Consider the following 19815-nt stretch of genomic DNA (forward strand, 5'->3'; position numbering starts at 1 on the left):
GCTTTATCAAAACTACCATGGAGTTGAGAATGCTTCATTAATAGAAAGACAGTGGCAGAATAGAACACTGCGAAGAACACGAGGAGTCAAAGAATTCAACATGTGTAAGGTTGGCTGAGTAAAGCTAGAAAGGCCTTGTGTCAGGTGAGCAGCATTCAAACACGCAACCCTGAGGGAAGAGGCCACGCTTGCTCCTGCAATTGTTCAAGCAACTGAGCTAGACATAAGAGAATTCAAGAGCATGAAGGGAAATTAGGATTAGAATTAACATACCAAACACACGTCTTTGGAGTCAAAATCAGAAGATTATGAATTAAGCATTTTTTAAAAAATTTTTTACGTCTTTTATTTATTTTTGAGAGACAGAGAGAGACAGTGCGAGCAGGAGAGGGTCAGAGAGAGAGGGAGACACAGAATCTGAAGCAGGCTCCAGGCTCTGAGCTAGCTTGTCAGCACAGAGCCCGATGCGGGGCTCAAACCCACAAACCGTGAGATCATGACCTGAGCCGAAGCTGGACGCTTAACCGACTGAGCCACCCAGGCGACCCTGAATTAAGCATTTTTAAAGTTCTCCTTAAGTAGGTTAGAGATCCCTAAAAGGTATTAGAATGTAGGCTCTTTGAAGTTAACAGCTTTGGAGACTTTTCATTTTGGGGGAGGGGAGGGTTCTGTTTGTTTGCCATGGAGAACAGCACTTCCACTTAGGAACCTGCTAAACACAGAACACTAAACATTACCGAGCTTTAAATAATGCCAACGGAACACAATACTCATATTACGGCATCACATTAGCCAGTTAGCAGACACTAGACAAGACAACCATCAAGTCTTTTTGTCATTTCTTGGATTCAAATAAACCATGGAAAGCACTTTGTCAGAGACAGTAGCTTATGGAAGCTATAGATCAGGCTCCCAAACTGTCCAGAAACTGCATCAGAGAGGACAAAGGCCAGAATAAGTACACTGGAGCTTCTTGCTGAAGAACTACTAGTCACAAACGGCACACTTATGCCTGAAATAACTACAGTCCTCATTTCAAAACATCAGACAGCAGGAGTGGCACCCTCACTGCTACCCAATCACTTCAAAAAGATGTTTAAAAGAAAAAAAAGATCTTTGTAGAAGAAAATGACAGCTAATCTCAAATATCGCTAACAAGGGCAGTAAGAGAGCAAGTACGATCCATTAAGAGTTGGAGACACAATATTTTGTCTTTATTTTTAAAGGCAGCATCTCAGACACTACTTTCGGCAGAGTTTCTCAGATTAATAAAACCACAAATCACCACATATAAGAAATAGGCAGCCCAATACCCAATGTGAAAATTGTTCCAGTATTAAGCTACTGACAATAGTACATTTTATGAAACATCTGAAGAAAAGACTGTGAACGATATTTCCTTTCTGGAACATTCTGTTCATCATTTAAACCCGACCACCTCCATCACAACATAATCATTATCAGTAAAAGAGGACTCATAAATCCCTGCAGCCTCTACTCTTATATTCTATATCTGGAAAGGCCTCTGTGCATTGATTTGCACTTATTCTATCTTTAATTAAGGTTCAAAAAGCAGGTGCATAAAACATGCACTGTGAAAGCGCAAAGCTAAAAGGCTTTCCATTTGGGGACTGGAAATAAGAATCTGAAGGAAGTCTCCAAATGATCCAGAACTTACCTTTTTGGCATTTGAGGATTGAAACTGTGCAGACACCGGACGCTATAAAAGATAGAAAAATGGAATAAAGCCTCATCTTCTCCTAACATACCTTCTCCAACTCCTACGTCTATGATCTCACAAACGAGAAGACAATCTCCAAGCAGGAACCAAAAACAAGAGCTCTACACTTTGTGCTTGTTAGACTAGAGCATTGATTGTGTTTCCCACAGTTTTCTCTTCTGTGTATCTACTCCAGACTCAGACCCTCAGCATCAAGAGCACAATCCTGCCGTCACATCCTGAAGTTAACTAGTCCACCTGACAAACCGGTTCCAGAGTATAGATAACGCATCTGCAGTTTCTGCACCCTCTAAATAAGCGTCCTGCAGCTGCTTCTGGACGAAGTCACGCTATGACCTACCAGTTAGTAAAACAAACGCTCAATAGATTCAATACGATTTGCAAAGAATGGCCAACAAAAGCGAAGCGGCAGGCTAAGAAAAGGGGTCAATTCATCCAAGCCTGACACACGGCCATGCCTAGGGTAAGACGGCAGAAACTCTGCGAGGCTGCGCAGAGACGTTCGCCATCCTTTACACACGACCATGTGGCTCTTGCCACTGATATTGCAGGAGACGGTCTGCGAAGGACACCTCGGTTATCTTCTACTTTTTCTTATTAAAAATTAAAGAAAAAAATCTTCTGCTTTTTCTTAATAAAAATTAAATGACACCTAGGATTTAGAACCTTGTTACATGGGGCGCCTGGGTGGCTCCATCGGTTAAGTGTCCGACTTCGGCTCAGGTCACAATCCCAGGGTTTCATGAGTTGGAGCTCTGCGCTGACAGCACAGAGCCTGGAGCCTGCTTTGGATTCTGCGTCTCCCTCTCTCTCTGCCCCTCCCTGCTCGCATCCTGTCTCTTTCTCAAAAATAAACATTAAAAACAATTCTTTAAAACCCTGTTGCTGGGTTTCCCTTCAAACCCAGTGGACAGAACCCCTTAAAATCCAGTACACCCTGTCCCACATCGCAACTCTAATACTAACACAGGATAATCCTAGAGCAGATGGTCACAGGCAGGCAGCCCACAGACTGAATCCAACTCAAGGACATGCTATGTTTGGTCTGCAAAGTGTTTCTTCTTTAATTGGACAATATCTTAAAGGAAGATTTCTGATTTCTCTTGACAGTAGGAAGGTCTGACAACACGTGGCCCGCACTCATGCATGGCAATGACTGGCCGGAGCACAAAAGTAAGACAGCTGCCCCTTCTTCAGCTGGGGCACACACTCCAGGCTGCCGCTGCCGCACCCCTGTCGGCGGTACTGCACATCTGGCCCACTCATTCATTTACACGGTCTGCCTGCAGCCCCTCTCGGCACTGGAGTGTGCAGTCCTTGTTCTAATGAAAAGTGAGAAGTTACTGTTTAGTAAGAGTCACGAGCTTGGCAAACAGAAACAGCACTACTTGAAATGAGACCAGCAAGTGAAAGAAAACATGGAGAAAAGGAGTGGGAGGAGAAGGGAGAAGAAAAGGGAGAGGAGAAACGAATGGAGGGGAGATGAAAAGAAGAGGGAAGCGGACGGGGAAGCGGCAGCTTTCTGCCTTCAAAGAGCTTACCATCTAGCAGGGGAGCACCGCACAGTTTAAAAGCAACAAACTGATGAATGCCACACCATGCCATAGAGAACAAGTAAATAATACTGAAATGAAAAAAACAGAGGTCTTGACTGAGTGGGATGGATTTAATAAGAAGAAACAACCTCCAAACTTCTGAGCAGACGAGGCAATCAATCCAGATGGGAAGAGGGGAGGAAGGTAGACCTTTCAGATAAGAAGAAACGTTAAAGGCAAAGAACAGAAGTGAGGAAACTAGCCAGGTCTAGACAGGCAGGATGGATTCGATGATGGAATGAGTAGAGAGAAGGATGAGTTTAACTGAAACACAAATGCAGAGGACACAAGCCTGGAGCGATGCCCGGTCAAGTGACATTTTCAGATAGATGGGCACAGGGTTTGGTAGGCATTTATCTCATTTAACCTCAATTAACACCTCATGATCACTGAGGCTCCTTTTGAAGAGAATCACTTGCGGAGATGTTATTTCAATCGAGCATCTTCTTTATAAAGCTAGCCTGAAGATCAAAAAGAATGTAGCAGAGTAATGACTAGGAACTAGTAATAGTAGACTCCCTCTCTGTGCCTTGTTTATGAGCATTATCAATTGGATGAAAAAAGCAGAGGATTCTTAGAAAGAAAAATAAAATAGGAGATAATGGAAAAAGAAGGCTAAAGAAAAGGAAAACAAAAAGCAGAGAATAAGTTGGTTTAAAAGCATATGCTACTAGCCACAGCTGCATTTAACTGCCTCCTGTCTGGAATGATCCCCAAATTTTCCTGCTCTAAGTGGCCTCATACCCATACTGCTTTGGCTCATCCATTTACATCAGCCACCACTTTCCAATAAGCCTCCGTGGGGCTCCCTGCTGCTGAATTTGCTTACCTGAGGTTTCTGGAAAGGGTTTCGCCTGGAAGACTCAAAGGTAGGATAAATTGGCCGGGTTGATGCCCGCTGGGCGGGATCCTGGCACACAAACCCTGAATGGGGAATGGGAAACATTAAAACCCGCCATTTCCTAAGAAATACGCCGTGTAGCTGCACCTTCTCTTTAGATGTACAAAATCAGTTTCACTGTCATAATTACAGAGATCCATCCTCAGGAGGAACAGGCATGGCTCTCTCACACACACACTCCACTTGAACTTCAAACCACTGAAACTGGACAGCACAAGAACGGAAAATATGCAGATAAATCGACCTTCCTGGTTGGGGAGCTGAAGCGGACTGAAAAGGAGATGTGGATTGTTGATGTGCTTCACAGAAAAAGTGAAAACCACCATTTAAAAACACACAGTTGCTTATAAAAACAAATTATTTTAGAGTAGCTTCCAAGAGGGTAACGAAAATAATGTTGTTTTTACTGGGGGAATCCAGAAGCAAGTGAGGATTCCTGTCCTATCACAAGATCTACTTCTGGACCTGCCGAAGGTGGTCTCCTGGCACCTTTCCAAAGTGGGCTTCTTAGATTATCTATGATAGGCTTAAGAAATTAGGTGTGAGCTCATTTCACCTCCTAAAAAGCAGCAGATTCCCATCAGAAGAGTCTAGAGTAGCTAAGGTTTACTGCATTTGCTGGTACAGCAAGTACTAGCTCATTTCAGATATATTTTCAGACCTTTGAAGAGCACTTAAAAAACAACCACCACCCCAAATATACCCACCTGACAGCTCATCTCCATTGCAGAGTTTTAGCTTATCACTCAAAAAGGGACGTCCTCCCTGAGCTGCCTTTAGTTGTAAACACTACAGAAGGGGGCATGTGGACACCAGCAGAGAGCATCTAGTGGAAACGTAGCCAGCCTCCTTTGTAACAAAGCTTCTCCAGTGAGTTGCACTCCCCCAGCTTGGAGAAAAACAGACTTTTTCCAGACCTTTCCCTTATTCTCTCCCTTGGCCCATAACTCCTGTTCCCCAGGAATTAGGTCTCGGCCCCAGTTGCAGTTCAGCCTCGGGACAGGATGGAGCCAGGGGGAGCAGGAACATAGAAACACTTGCCTGAAAATACAATTTTTTGATACAAAACATTCAGCGTGGCTTAGGAACTGCCAGTTAGGAACACCTAGGAGGCTTGACAAAAAAAAAAGCCAGATGCTCTGGTTAACATTCATGTGAGTCTCCAGAAAATACTACTACTCACCTACAACAGTGAACATATCTGAAATCATACTGGCTTTAATCTTTAGGTCCAGAGGTGCGTCACTAATAGAACAGAAAAAGAAAGGGCAATCGATAATGTTATAGATGAACGGAATGGCTGCCCCCAATGGGCCCCCGATAGAGCAGAGTTTCCAAATGTCAACAAGAGACAATACATAAAGCACATCAAATCCATGGAAAAAGAAAACAAAATCTGGGCAAAAATCCTAGAAATAAAAGCCCACTGGTAAACTCATCCCCTGTAAGGCTGGCCCAGCAGCAAAGATGATTCCCTGACATGCAATCTTTCCATCCCAGATGGTCTTGGGCAATTCAGATTGTGTATGTCAAGAATATCGCTTTATTATCACTATGGATTTTAGAGGTTTAGACTTTTAATGTGTTCTTTTATGAGTATGCCCATCATTCAAATTATTTTTTACTGCTGCAATAGTCAAATCACATTCACAAGCAAGAGAAGAAACTCTAGTAATCTTTGTACTATTTTTTAAGCCTTCATTTTCTGTTCTAAATCAATCTTTTTAAGCTTGTAGGCTTGTAAACGAGGGCAGAAAAACACACATTATACCAAAATATCACCAGATGATGCAGCAGGAACCCACATGGAAACAGAAACAATATGAACTAAGAGCTGGAGGCCTCCCTGTGGCGGTGACCGCCACGCTGGCTTTGGCGTTGAGGTGTTCCTTGGTGAACCAGATTGCTTTGGCTGCTGGACCAATGCAGCATTCTGCAGGTCTCTAACACTGTATGATGCACCTTGCTGGGCAATCTGCAAAGAGGTGTGTTAACAAAACAGTAGCCCAACGCCTGAATCATCTGTAACATCTAGTTCTGCACCTTACTATTGGGGTTAAGCCAAGCTCCCCACCCCGCAAAGTCGTCAATCTGTCTTTATTTGATTACTAGGCATTTTGTCAACATCTTTCAGCTTTAAAAAGGCAGCCACTGGGTGGTCTCCGGCATAAATCTCTACGGTTCTCTAGCTGTTTAGAGAAGCAGACAGCTCATAGAAACCCTGCCTACTGCTGCAGATGTGAGCACAATCTTCTCCAGTATTAAAAACTAGGTTTCCTTCCTTCTTCTAAACAATAGGCAGGTTACAAAAATTTTAAGATTGAAGTTTTTTTGAGTCTACTCTTGGATGGATGCCAGAACACGAATGATACAAGGACCAAAGATTATATATACCCATGGCTCTAGACCCAGCTCTATACCTCTGTGGTATATGTGGATTTGAGTCTGTCTAAACCTGTAGTAATAAAGGAAATATAATACCTCATGTATTTCTTTAGCCTCAACAGAACACCTACAAAGTTTAAAAAGAGATAGAAAGGGAGAAAACTAGAAATAAAAAGGTACACAAGATACATCCCTTGGAAGCTCAAGAAAACAGTAAACATAGATCACAAATTGACTAATAAAATAAGGATTCATGGTTGCTATTTGGACTTTAACCAATGTGTCACAAATCCCTCAAATTTAGAAATTCTAGTCATTACTATCTAATAACTCAGGCAAAAAGTCTTGTGCCAAGAGAGATGACCAAAAAATAAAAAAAAGTGTTTAGTGTTACTCATTGAAGGTTTATCCTTTTTTAGTTGATGGGACAGACTACTTACCAGGCCAAAGAAGGAGAGAGATTTACTTCCAACAACCATGGCTTCAGAGTAGAATCTATGAGCACATCAAAGCCATAGAGCTCTAGAAATACAACATAACACAATACACAAGATCATTTTCTGTGACACAACTGAATAAAGATCTGGAAGGCTGAATACAACCAACTCCCATCAGAGGCCTCGAAATTTGGTTAAGTAATGAGTCGAAGTAAAAGCAGAGAATCTTTCAAGTTCCAGAGAAATTAATCAAGCTCTAGAGATAACGAGATAATAATATAAAAATCCACTGCTTTTATCATCCACTCTATTGACACTCCTGAGTTCTATACAGAAAGTGACCTGACCTCTAAAAGATCTGCCGTTCTCATGGGTAAAAAAAAAAAAGAAAAAAATTGTTGGGAGCTGGAATATAACAAGTGTATCGAACATCAATGATGCTTTTGGTTTGTTCTGGATTGTCCTCCCTTCATATTCTGAAAACAGAAGACTCTACTAAAGAACTCTCTCTAGGGCCCTTCCATAGCGTTTTCCTAAACCAAGATCTTGCTTTGGCAGCCTAGGTTAAGAAGAAATCTGACTTTTATTTTTCTGCTCTCCTATGGTTTCAATCTCCCTTTGAAGACAGAAAATACACTGGTTCAACATGGAAAGACAAAAGAGAAAGGAGGGAGCTGGTGGCAGGCAGAGCAGGACGGTGACAAGACACCCCACACCACTATTACTGGAAAAGGGAGGGAGCCATAACCAAATTTCCATGGTTTCCGGTTCTTTACTGATTCTCTTCCCTAACTCCTCAACTGCTGCAAAGAGCAAAGCAAGAACCTTTTCTCCCAGGATGCAGGGATGGTATGACACTAACTTGGGAATATCAGCTGGAGCTTTTACAATCATTGTTATTAATGAGACCCTCTCCACAGTCCTCTTTGGTATACATAGATAAAATATATCTGACTTTCAAAAGTCCCACTCATTCTCGAACTTCCTACTCTGTGCCCCTCAAACAATCCACATCTTCTTTCCAAGAGAAAAGATGAGCTTCCTTACAGCTCAGTCAGAGGTCACGGGCCACAGCTCACATATACAGAGCACACCCAGGCATCTCCCAGAAACTCATTTTGAAACAAATGTCTTTACTTAAAAAAGGATTTTCCCATTTCTCGGTATTCTCAAAACCATAGAAAAATAAATGTACATTTCTAAAACGACAGTGCCACAGACTGTCTTTTGAACACAGAAAACCTGATATGGGGCCAAGAATCCTAGAAGGGAAATCTGGATCCTTCTCAGGACTCTACTATTTATTCGCCATGGAGCCTGGGTAAGTCATTTCTCTCTCCAATATTTCTTTCGCATCGTTTCAACCCCCTGATCTTCTCTATTAGTTGCCATCTGTCAATACCTGTGTGCTCTAAAACCTATATCCAGAATCCCTATTTATACAGTACAGATTCAGATAGACAATCCTATTTGAATTTTTCTCTCAAGAAAAGTTGCCACGAATAAATCTTTCATGGCCAGTACATTCTTCTGAATATTTTACCTAATCTTCAATCATCCCACAGAATAGTCCCTTTTTAATCTGAAAAAAGTCTTTTGTGATACAGCACTAAATAAGGCACTGAAAAGGAGGGCTTCATTGCAAAATCTACAAGTCTATGTTAACATCAGACAAGCAGAAGCACAAGATTCAACTGTTTCATAAAATGCTACTATTATTAATAATAATGGCACGAGGAACAGGGTAAGAATGCTTGATGCACATGTTGACCAGATTTGCAGAATGAACCACAAACGAAGACACTGAAATCTGAATGGGAATTGATGAGACCCATTATTTAGACACCTTGCATTAAACAGCCAACACATTTACTTAACTATTTCCCTCAGTAAGAGGCACAGTCCAAGAATCCCAGCAGAAAGGCTGAGAACCAACATTCTGGGAAGTAAGAAAAAATAAAATAAAATAACTCAAAGACAGAAAACACCCTTTACAGTGCACACTAAATTTTCCCCCAGGTGAATGAAACCCGGTAAGTGCTAAACAATCGCAAAATCCGTTTTGGATCTAACGGCACCTGTACCATTTCAGAGTGGGGTAAGTATGTGGTGGCATTCCAACACAGTGCAAAGCCCACCTCACCGAAGGAGCTGGAACTGGGAGGGGTGGGTAAAAGTGGTAAATGGAGTGAAAAGAGAGCATTTGTATCAGGTTTATATCTTCAAATAATCAACCCAGCTTACAAAATATAATATCAGGGGCACCTGGGTAGCTCAGTTGGTTAAGCGTCTGACTTCAGCTCAGGTCATGTTCTCACAGTTCGTGGGTTCAAGCCCTGCATCGGGCTCTGTGCTGACAGCTAACTCAGAGCCTGGAGCCTGCTTCAGATTCTGTGTCTTTCTCTCTCTCTCTCTCTCTCTCTGACTCTCCCCTGCTCATGCTGTCTCTCAAAAATAAATAAAAAACAGAAAAAAAAAATACATATATATAATTACAGCCCTTGGCAGGCTACAAAAGTCCTCATAATGACCCTTTTAACTTAGGATTGACCTTCTCTTTGGACATGAAAGACAGTAAAAGATAAGAAGTATGCTGTAATGAGAATATTAAACTTCACCTTTGAATACTGTGTGCTTTAGCAGCAGGGTCTAGAATTTCAAAAATGCAGCGTCCAGGATGAGATATATATATATATATACACCAAGAGTTCCTGTCATGAAAGGGCGTGGCTAAGTGAGGCTTTTCCCCTTCTTAGAGCTACTTTCTTTGTTCCTCTGTTCTGTCCTCATCATGACAGAAGAGCAAGTATTTTCTTCAAAGGACCGACGCTACCACCTCGTTCAACAATGTTCCCTTAGGGAAATTTCCTTTCATGAGATGTACTTCCTTGAGCTCCCAACCAAATCCAAACAAACTTGACAATTATACCAGTCACGAGGAAACCAGCTTGACTCCACCACTGCCTCACATTTCTGCCTGTGTCACCCTATTTCTGGAATGCAGCTTCCTGAAAAAGCAATCTACACTTAGCTGCCCTCGCCTTCTTACTGCCTATTCAGTCCCCAAGCCGTAAGAATGTGCTTTTGCTCCCATTCTCTAAAGCAGTGACTGTTCTGTGATCGACAAAGACCACCTTACTGCTAAGCTCAAACATCTGAAACTGGTGACCACCCCTTACTTATTGGAACTTTCTTCTCCCTTGGTTCCAGGACACTGCTCTCTTCTGATTTCTCTTTTACTCCTTCTCTTCTGCCCAGCTATTCCCGGTAGGTTTGCTCGGGGTGGCATCCTCAGGGCTCTTTCCTTCTCAATTCTACTTCTCTTCGATCTCATGTTTTCTCATGGCTGCAATTAACATTATGACGATGGCATTCAAATCTCTATCTTCAGTCAAGTGTCTCCTGGACACCAAATCTGTAACTCCACAATTGCCTCCTACAAAACGTCACTAGGATATCCCATGAGTATTCAACACTCAACAAAACAGAACTTGTTATCTTTCCCCCAAACCTGTTTGGCTTCCCACGTTACGTCACCTTGGAAAATGGAAGCCCGATGCCCCAGTCTCCAAAGTTTGAAACACTCTCTTCACCACCTCCTGAAATCTACACATTACCAGACCTCTTCTCTATTTCTCTTTAATCCAGTCTTCTATATTCTCTTTTGAGATATAATTTACATATAACAAAAGAGACAGATCTTAAGTGTACAATTTGATAAGGCTTGACAACTGGACACATCCACATAATCCACACTCGCATCATCCCACAGAGAACATATCCATCACCCCAGAGAGATCCCTCCTGCCCCTTCCTGGTAAATGCCCTGCTTCCCCTCATCATACCCCCAGATAATCACTATTCTTAACTCTTTCACCACACACTCACTGTCCATTCTAGAACGCGTGTAAATGAGAGCATATGGTACATACTCGTTCGAGTCCAACTTCTTTCAATTAGCATTTTTGAGCTTCAGCCACCTATGATTGTTCCTTGTTTTAAAACAAGTTTAGGGAAATAATAAAATTGCTGTATAACTTGCATACAATGAAATCCACCCTTTTAAATTGTAGTCGATGAGTTTTGACAAACGTATGTAGTCACGTAACCACCACCACAATTAAGATAAAGAACAATTCTATCACAGACACTCCGGGTGCCCCCTTCCAGTCAATTCCCACTCCCTCTCCCCCCAGTGACCACTGATCTGATCTCTGCCTTTACCAGAAAGTCAAATAAATGAAATCAAACAGAAGAGCCTTTGAGAGCGGCTCTTCTTTCACTTAACGTTGTGCTTTTGAGATTTATCTACGTTTTTATGTAGCAACAGTGTAGTTCATCCCTTTTACACTGTGTAGGATTTCATGTTATGGATATACCACAGCTTGTTTATCCATTCAACAGTTCATGGACATTTGGGCCACTTCCAATTTTTGGTGGTTATGAATAAAGGTGCTATAAACCTTCATATCCAAGTATCTGTGTGAATATATAACATTATTTGTCTTGGGTAAATACCTACAAGTGGGACTGCTCAGTCACATGCTAAGTGTCCCTTATCACCACATACTTCTTCCCTCCCACTCATTTCCCTAGTCTCTCCCTGCTGCAGTCCATTCTCCACATGCCCATCGGAATTTCTAAGACATAAATCTAATAGCCAGACAGAGATAGACTGTGAACTCGCCCAGCAACAGACACTTGATGTCAGGTGGTGCTTGTAGGACTTTAAATTAGTCACTTCTAGTCATGCTGTATGCATTCCCTTTGTTGGAATTCTGTCCTCCCAAGCTTTGGGTCAAACCATGATAGAAGTTAAAGAGAGTAGTAATAATCTTATTGCTCTCCTGCTCAAAAAACTCCAGTGGCTGGCTGCTGTCTCGGGGAGGAATTTACATACGTCGGTCCTCTATCGGGTCAGTCCTCAATCTGCCCTCGTCTCCTGCCGCCCCAGCCCACGCAGGCTGTGTCCAGTCACACCGAACTTCCCATTTCACAAACTGCCACAGGTCATATCCCTTCTGATAGACATGGCTGTCCCCGGCTTCATCTAGGCATCACTGGTGGCTCCTGTGTATCCCGAGAGCACCTGAGTCCTGACCAGGATGGTCACCTCTCGCCTGTCCCTCCCCACCGCCTGAGGGCAGGACCATGTCTCATCCATCGTTATACTACAGGCAGCCTGCACCACAGGAAGCAATCAAGAAATACCAAGAGAGGGGCACCTGGGTGGCTCAATCAGTTAAGCGTCCAGCTTCGGCTCAGGTCATGATCTCACGGTTTGCGAGTTCGAGCCTCATGTCGGGCTCTGTGCTGACAGCTCAGAGCCTGGAGCCTGTCTTCAGATCCTGTGTCCCCCTCTCTCTCTGCCCCTCCCCTGCTCATGCTGCCTCTCTCTGTCTCTCAAAAATAAATAAAACATTAAAAAATTTTATAAAAAAAAAAAAGAAATACCAAGAGAAAGAAAAGGAAAAGAAAAAAGAAACAAAAAAGTCAGTGAGAAGCACTGTACAATTTTTTTATTTCGACATTTAAATTTTTTTTTATTTTAAATTCAAGTTAGTTAACATAGAGTGTTGTCTTGGCTTTGGGAGTAGAATTTTTGAAAAAGACAATATAATTTGCAGCTACTCCACCAAAATAACCCTGGCCACAAGCCTTGAAATATTCATAAGAAAGCTACCAAGCGTGAAGACAGTAAGAGACATTCTTAATAAGATTTTTACATATTAAGATGTATTAAGAAAAAACTTGATATAAGGTGGTCTAGGAAGAGAGGGAGAAAAAAGATTCGATAGAGAAAATAATAACGCACCCAAGGCCTAACAGATGACTAAACATGGCACACCACTAATTGTGAAATCACTCCACTAGTCCTCCCCAGAAATAAAGTCCCAGCTGGAGCCGTAACCTGAGGCGGTGGAAAGTGCTGACATTAGCCAGTCCGCACTGCCAGTCAAATGCTATTGTATGAAGGAAATTCTTTTTACCTTGGCTTTGGATTGGAGTTGCAAACCTACGGAGGAAGTCTTTATCTGGGGTCCAGAAGGAGAATTTGGGGAAAATAACAGATCAAGATCCCACAGGAAAATGAACTAAATAAAAGAAAAAGCCCAGAGCCAATCTGTGAACTAGTCCAATAAATCAATACGGTATCTGGCTACCATCTGTAAAGGCAGATTTGAAATGAGTATCTAGGATTCGGGACTGCTGGTTAGAGCTGAAAGAGTGCCTCTTTCAGGCCTGATCTGCTAGAAAGAATGATATCATTTTTCCTGAGATCTAGTTACAGGAGAGCAGAGGAGGATCCAGGATATGGGAAGTGCCAAAAGTGGCCGGGCTCCTCAGAACTTTTCTTTCTGTGAGTGGAGCAAGGGCCACAGAGACCTGGCTCCCAAACCTGGCTCGGCCGTTTGGTAACCGCACGACCTGGGATACATTATTTGACCTTTCCAAATCTTTTTTCCTTGCTATAAAACATGGGTCATAAATACCAATGAAACTCTTTTAAGAAGGCTAAAGGGAGTAACCAAGGAAAAGTGCTCAACAAACAGTAGGTACTTTCTCCCAAGTTACTTTCTACAGTAACTTCCCTTCCCACCTGAACAGCAGCCTGGGATAAATCAGAAGGGAGACTCTCTTGAAAAGTGAACTGTTTGCTGACTTTCACTATGGGTTCGTTGGCGGTGGTCAAGTAGTTTACATAATTGAGGAATGTATGCTGCCCACTCTCCTTCCTTCAGCAAATATTTACGGGCACCCACCCTCTGAGAATGTCAGCTTCCCCTGTGAAATGGTCTCGAACGGCAGCGATGAAAGGCCAAGCCAGCGTCGGTGATTCAACAGAGAGGCGTACTGCGCATGGACTGTCCTGGGCAAAGGTGTGACCGGTCTCTGAGCTAAACTAAGCCAGCCTCCTCAGCTCTTCACAGTGGCACTGACAGCCGGCTCAGAGGCTCCCAGGCTAGAGAGGCCCAGGGTCTGAGGCTGTCACTTCAGCCATCCTCACACACATAGATAAAACTGCTGTCAGCAGCAGCATCTGCAGAGGACAGCTAACATCCTGTTGCTTTTGGCTGGTTTTCTCCAACTGGTCAAATGAGCCATTCTCCTTGACAGTTATGCCACAGTGCCAATTTCCTAAGCATATTTAAAGGGTTGCTGTTTACACATATATTTCACATGGTACTATACTTTTACAATCTTGAAGGCAGTAAAAATTATATTGCCAGCAATCTATGGGGAGGGGAGTCAAAAACTCTATAAATCAAGAGTACATTGATCAAGGCAACCTGCCTGCCAGCCATCTTGTGGGCCTCTGCCCTCCAGGCCAGGTCTCCTCCTGTGGCCTCCTCCACTCTTGGGCCCTGGTACCGAGGGCAAGGGTCTTAGTTTCTCAAACCTCAACTTCTTTCCATAAACTGATTATTCTCTGGGGCCCTTTCCAGATGTACAAATCTATGAGAAGGCATTACATGGCTAAAGTTTCAGGTAGTTTATGAAGGTTCCCGAGTCTACACTGAAATGACAATACTACAATGCAGGCATATGTATATACCATGGCATGTAAAATCTGGTTTGAGAGGAATAAATGCTTATAATCTACGCCTTGCACAGAGCAGGGACTGAAAATAAGTTAAATGTATAGATAAACAAATGAATGGGAATACTGGAAGTACCTAAAAGCACAGTTGGGCATTACAGGTGGTGGAGTGGGAACGAAATCATGAGGCAGAAACACTTGGACAGTACTGACTGGAATGCTCCTGGCCAACATCCATAGTGTATAAGGGCCAAACAACCAAGAGAATATAGTGAACCCCATCACTGGACTACTGGCTTCCTCTAAAAGCACCAATGCTCTGTGCAAGCCAAGTTCTTCTGGGAAGCGCTCAATTCCTGTTTATTCTAAAACAAATAAGAAAGAAAAAAAACCAGTTTATTCCTTGTAACTTAAACTCCAAGGGAAGTTAGTAGGAGTAAGCGGGAGTCAGAGGGACTCACACAAATAAACGCACATATACAAAATCATACCTGATGGGAGGGGGTTAACGAAGCACACAAAATCCCAGGGCCAACAGGAAGTGGAATTAGAACCACAAAAGCCAAGAAGACAGTCAACAACTTAAAAACCTCCAGATGCACTCACTTTATTAAAACAGAATAAAAGCAGGGAGGGGGAAGGAGACACACAGATGATGAAATGGACTTAGGGGTATTTCACTGAGTCAGGAAAAGTCACTGCTTATTTCATATCAGAGTCTCTATGGCCAGTAAGTTTCAGAAATTCTCAAAGAGAATTTGTTCAAAAAGAAGATTTTTATATGAAGAAATTTACCTCATATAAAAGCCAGGTTGATGTGGAAAAGAAACCTTAGTTTTTTTAATCCAATGAGGTTTCTGAAGTTTGCTGTGCGCACCCCTTCTTCAAGCAGTTTACGGTGACGTGAAGAGCTCCAGGCCCTCACCAAACCGGATCCCTTGAGGAGCCTACTATCAGGCCACCAAAAGGCAATTAAAGCAAGTATCAAGGTTCAACAAACATTTCTTGAACATCTTCTAAGAGCAAAAAAAACCACAACAACAAAAACCCACCACTACGCACAAGAGGTGCAGAAACTAGGGAGACCCCGTTGCTGTCTGCAAGGAGCTTCTAGTCCAGGAGGGGAGACAGACCCACCCATGGGCACCAAATGACAGTCAGGTACCACTGTAGGTAACGCACGGGAAGCTGGGAGTTGAGGAGGCTAACTCTGACTGGAACACTCAGGAAAAACTTCCCCATAGAAATGATACTTGACTTTGTCTTGAAGAGATGGCAGTGATCTACTAAGCAAAGTAACAGGAGGAAAATATTTCAGATGCAGGATGAAACAGGTGCAAAGGCAGAGGTGAAGGGGAGGACCTGGCAGGTCCAGGGAGACCGTGAAACGTTTGGTTTGGCAACAAGAGGACGAGAGGGGAGGGGAGACACAGTGACTACTGACCATCAAGAAGTTAAGCTCGGAAACTACTGTGGAAGCGCATGTGTAAACCAAACGTCACCATATGAGAGGAAAAGAACACAACAGAACACCACGGAGAGGAGGCACAACAGGGCACTGTGTTAAGCAAGGGTTCCAGAAGAGGCAATGTCAAGCTGAGTCTGAGAATATGAACAGGAGTGTGCCCGGCAGACAGGACTGCAGAATTTATACCGAGGCACGAAGATATGGAGTGTTCAGTAGTAGAGCTGGATCAGAAGATGTAAAAGGAGAAACTGAATTCTAGAAAATTCAGCTGCGGTCAGGTACTTAGAAGCCTTGAAGTCCTATCAAGTTTCTATTGACTAGTTAACCCTAAAGAGCCACATAAGGGTTTTGGAAGACATGGACACATCTGTACTTAGAAAACGTTATCACGACCTCTTGTTTTCCTACATAATTTCAGGTCTTGGTTTATCTACGGTCTTCTGTACATGGTTGCAACACCTCCCTGTGTTTAGTGCCCCTCAAGTACAGACTGTTATCAGAATCCATGAAAGAGATCAAGAATTATTCATTCTAATTATAAAAATAACAAAGAAATAATTTCTATTGAGTGCAAACTGAGGACTGGACATTGGGCCGAGTGCTTTGCACACATGATCACATTTGATCTTCCTGGTGTCCTTGGGAGATAGGTGCCATTGCAACTGCAATTTTAAAGTGGAGGAAGCAGGACTGGAGTAAGCTGCTGACAAGGAGAAAGCAAGTAAGGGGCGCAAATGGCTCTCACACTAACTCTGTCAGGCTCTAAAGTTCCTTCCTTTCCTGTGACTCTGCCTCCCAAGCCAGCCATGGCCCTTACATCCTTACTACTGTATTACTTTAATTATTCCCCAGCAACAGCCCTCGTTTTACTGACAAAGCCTCACACCTGCTGAAAGCCCGGCTGCCGTTACAGACACACCGGCCGTCACTAGAATTCGCGCCCACACAGAAAGCAAACGTGCAGGGCGTTCTCAGTGCCCATCACAGCCAGTGGGTGAGCAGGCAACAGGCTCCCGATCCAGGAGCTGTGAACTGTTTCTTCCTCCTTCTCTGTGCAATCAGGGAGTGAAGGGTGGGAGAAAAGGGGAGGGAGGGAGGAAGAGGAGGAAAAAAATAAAAAAGGAAGGGGGGGCAGAAACGCACTAGAAAGAAGACTAAAACAAAAAGGAGGAGTCATTGGAAACTGGGAGAAAGCACATACTGGTACCAGCCAGAGTTTCTTGGAACGGTTCCCAGTCTGGCTGCCAAAGAGCTCTGGAATATATTTGTTAGAGCTGGATTCCTGTACTGTCCATTGCAGGCTTTTTCTGATTGCACGCTTACAGAGAGACCCATGCTTTGGTTCCAACCTCTGCTTCCCGCACAGAAAGCTAGTGAGTCCTCAGGGGACCTCCAGCTGAGCTCCCCTCTGGCCTCTGAGTAGGGCCTGAGCTTAGAAAGAAAAGCCCGCCACACATACCCCTTCTTCCTTCTGTAGAATCATTAAGCCTCTCTACCCCACAATCCCTCCCAACTTCCCACGCCCCTCTGCACACAACACACCAAGCTTGGTGAGTCTCCTTACCAAAACAACTGCTGCGGTGAGGAACAAAGGTTTTACAGGCTGTAGCAATAGCTAGTTCAGCAGAGATGATAGTCTTAATAATCAGGTCTTCCACATGGGCCATCAATGCTACCAAAAAAAAAAAAAAAAGAAGAAGAAGCATCAGCAGAAGAAGAAGAAGGAAGAGACACTATAATGTACAGAGCAGCAGAGTAGAAAGACTGGATTCTGGAACACAGTGTGATTATAAAAGCATATGTGCTCATTCCAAAACGTCTCTAGGCGGCAGTCTTGCAAACAGGTACTCCAGGAGAAGGCATTATCTATGAATAAGGTGACACGGTCAAAAGTGTGGGTGCCGGGGTTGTACTGAAGTGGCATCCTAGGACAAACGACAGACATGGAATGGAAAAGAAGCCATACTTCCCCCTTCTCAGCCTTCTCCTAGCGCCCTTGCCTTTATGGACTGAGCTAAGCCTTTTTGCACACTGTTTCTCCTTCTGCTCAAGGCTCAGTCAGTAGTGTCCATTTTGAGCCGAAGCCCTGAACTCATATTCGATGCTGCTCATCCTCCAATTCAACAACATGAGTGAGAAAGACTAACTTTGAAACCTTTGAACTCAGGGCCAATATGGAGACAGTATTTCAGTTTGCAGCTCAACATTCAAGAAAGATAAACTCACTAAAGGTTAAAGGACAAAGTTGTGCCTTCCAAACCAGAAACAAGAAAAGGGATTTGGGGCGGGGTGTCAGGAGGCGAGTCACGGAAAGCCTGTGTTCCGTCTTGTAAAGAGCAGAAGAAATTAACATCGAGAACAGCGACAGAAGTCTCAGCGACACCACCAGAATTAGAGAGAGCAACGTGTGCTGAGAGGCAAAGTGAGGTTGTACAGAGAAGAAGAGAGGTCACAAAGGAAGAAGGCCTGGTACTTACCAGCCGTATCTCGGCCTTCTTGTTTCAGATACCGAAGCATGGCGCTCATGCTCCATTTGTTCCCATAATCCTCCACTTCGGGGTCGTCACAACTAAAACAAAGGAATGGATCAAGGTCACACACACAAACAGGCCTGGCTGTAGAAGCCAGGTTTTCTACAAATACTTGTCCTTTTAATCTTTAGGAAAACATTCCCTTTGCTGACCTCCACTCACCAACTTTTCTTGGACGTTTGTCATATACCCCTTTCTACCATTGATTTTTTTTTTTTAATAAAAATGCATACAGCTTCTCTTATGGGGGAGAGGGGGAGTAGGAGAAAAGGCAGCAAATCCTTTCTTAAGCAAACAATCATGTATCATGAGTGGAAGCAACGTGTGAAAGAATGTCAACGATTTAAGAGTGGCCACAATACATTAATAGAGTGAAATTTTCAGGGCTACTAACCTAGTCTTTGAGGTAAATGTCACATGAGCCCACCAAACAACTTCTAATGCCCTTTTCAAACCAGGAATGAGTCTTGATTGGCTAGCGAGGTCATGCAGTACAACATTTTAAGAAGCTAACTTAGCACAGAACTGCTTTCGCATCTGAAGTGAGCTCTCCGCTCTCTAGTGGGAGACACAGCTCTTCCAGATACTTCCGAGGATCACTGGCAGGAGAACGCACCAGAGCAACAACAAAATCTATGAAGTACCCTGACACAAGACCGGCAGACTGCTGAAGGGAGTACACCAGTGCCGTGCCCACTAGCAAGGTCCTGCTGTCTGGAAATTGTGTTTTGCAGATGCCCCCTCATTCCCTACCCCCCTCCCCCACCGGGGGCATGTCTGCTCATCTTCTAGGGTGAAGGACAGGGAAGCTTAATTCCACACCCTGGTCCCAGGACACTCCATGAAATCTATGGAGCCTTGGCAACTAGGCCATCACTTCCAGATTCCTTTCTTTCTTTCCTTGGACTTTCTAGACACCTATTTTTAGTCTGAGTAGAAAGTAACTGTTTGGGTTTCTTTTTTATTTTTCCACTTTCTGGCAAAATTATCAGGATGAAAGAAAACAGAGCAGAAGGGATATTTCCACACAGCTGGGCCGGTGCTCCCTTCCACTGAATCGTTCTCTGAGATGGCCTCATTTCTTTCTTCATTTAATTTACTCCTAACTTTTCTTCCCCCTGATCATACAAGTATTTATTTTAGAAAAAATTGAGGAAATACACAGAAGTGCAGAGCAGAAAACAGTCACCCACCCATAATCTCATCCACTATAG

At 43.4% G+C, this 19815-nt stretch overlaps 1 protein-coding gene across 1 annotated transcript in view; it reads right to left on the minus strand.

Moving 5' to 3' along the window:
• Nucleotides 1–19815, minus strand: part of TTLL5 (tubulin tyrosine ligase like 5) — a 274511-nt gene that overhangs the window by 206427 nt on the left and 48269 nt on the right. Inside the window, exons 10-16 of the mRNA XM_029952174.1 lie at nt 19412–19449; nt 18687–18743; nt 18548–18643; nt 17635–17742; nt 7063–7144; nt 5421–5482; nt 4166–4260 (exon numbers count right to left, since the gene is read on the minus strand). Of these exons, the coding sequence (XP_029808034.1) occupies nt 4166–4260; nt 5421–5482; nt 7063–7144; nt 17635–17742; nt 18548–18643; nt 18687–18743; nt 19412–19449 (538 nt within the window). The remainder of the gene's footprint in view (nt 1–4165; nt 4261–5420; nt 5483–7062; nt 7145–17634; nt 17743–18547; nt 18644–18686; nt 18744–19411; nt 19450–19815) is intronic.

Source organism: Suricata suricatta, chromosome 9 (genome assembly GCF_006229205.1).
Source record: "Suricata suricatta isolate VVHF042 chromosome 9, meerkat_22Aug2017_6uvM2_HiC, whole genome shotgun sequence".
Classification (NCBI taxonomy): Eukaryota; Metazoa; Chordata; class Mammalia; order Carnivora; family Herpestidae; genus Suricata; species Suricata suricatta.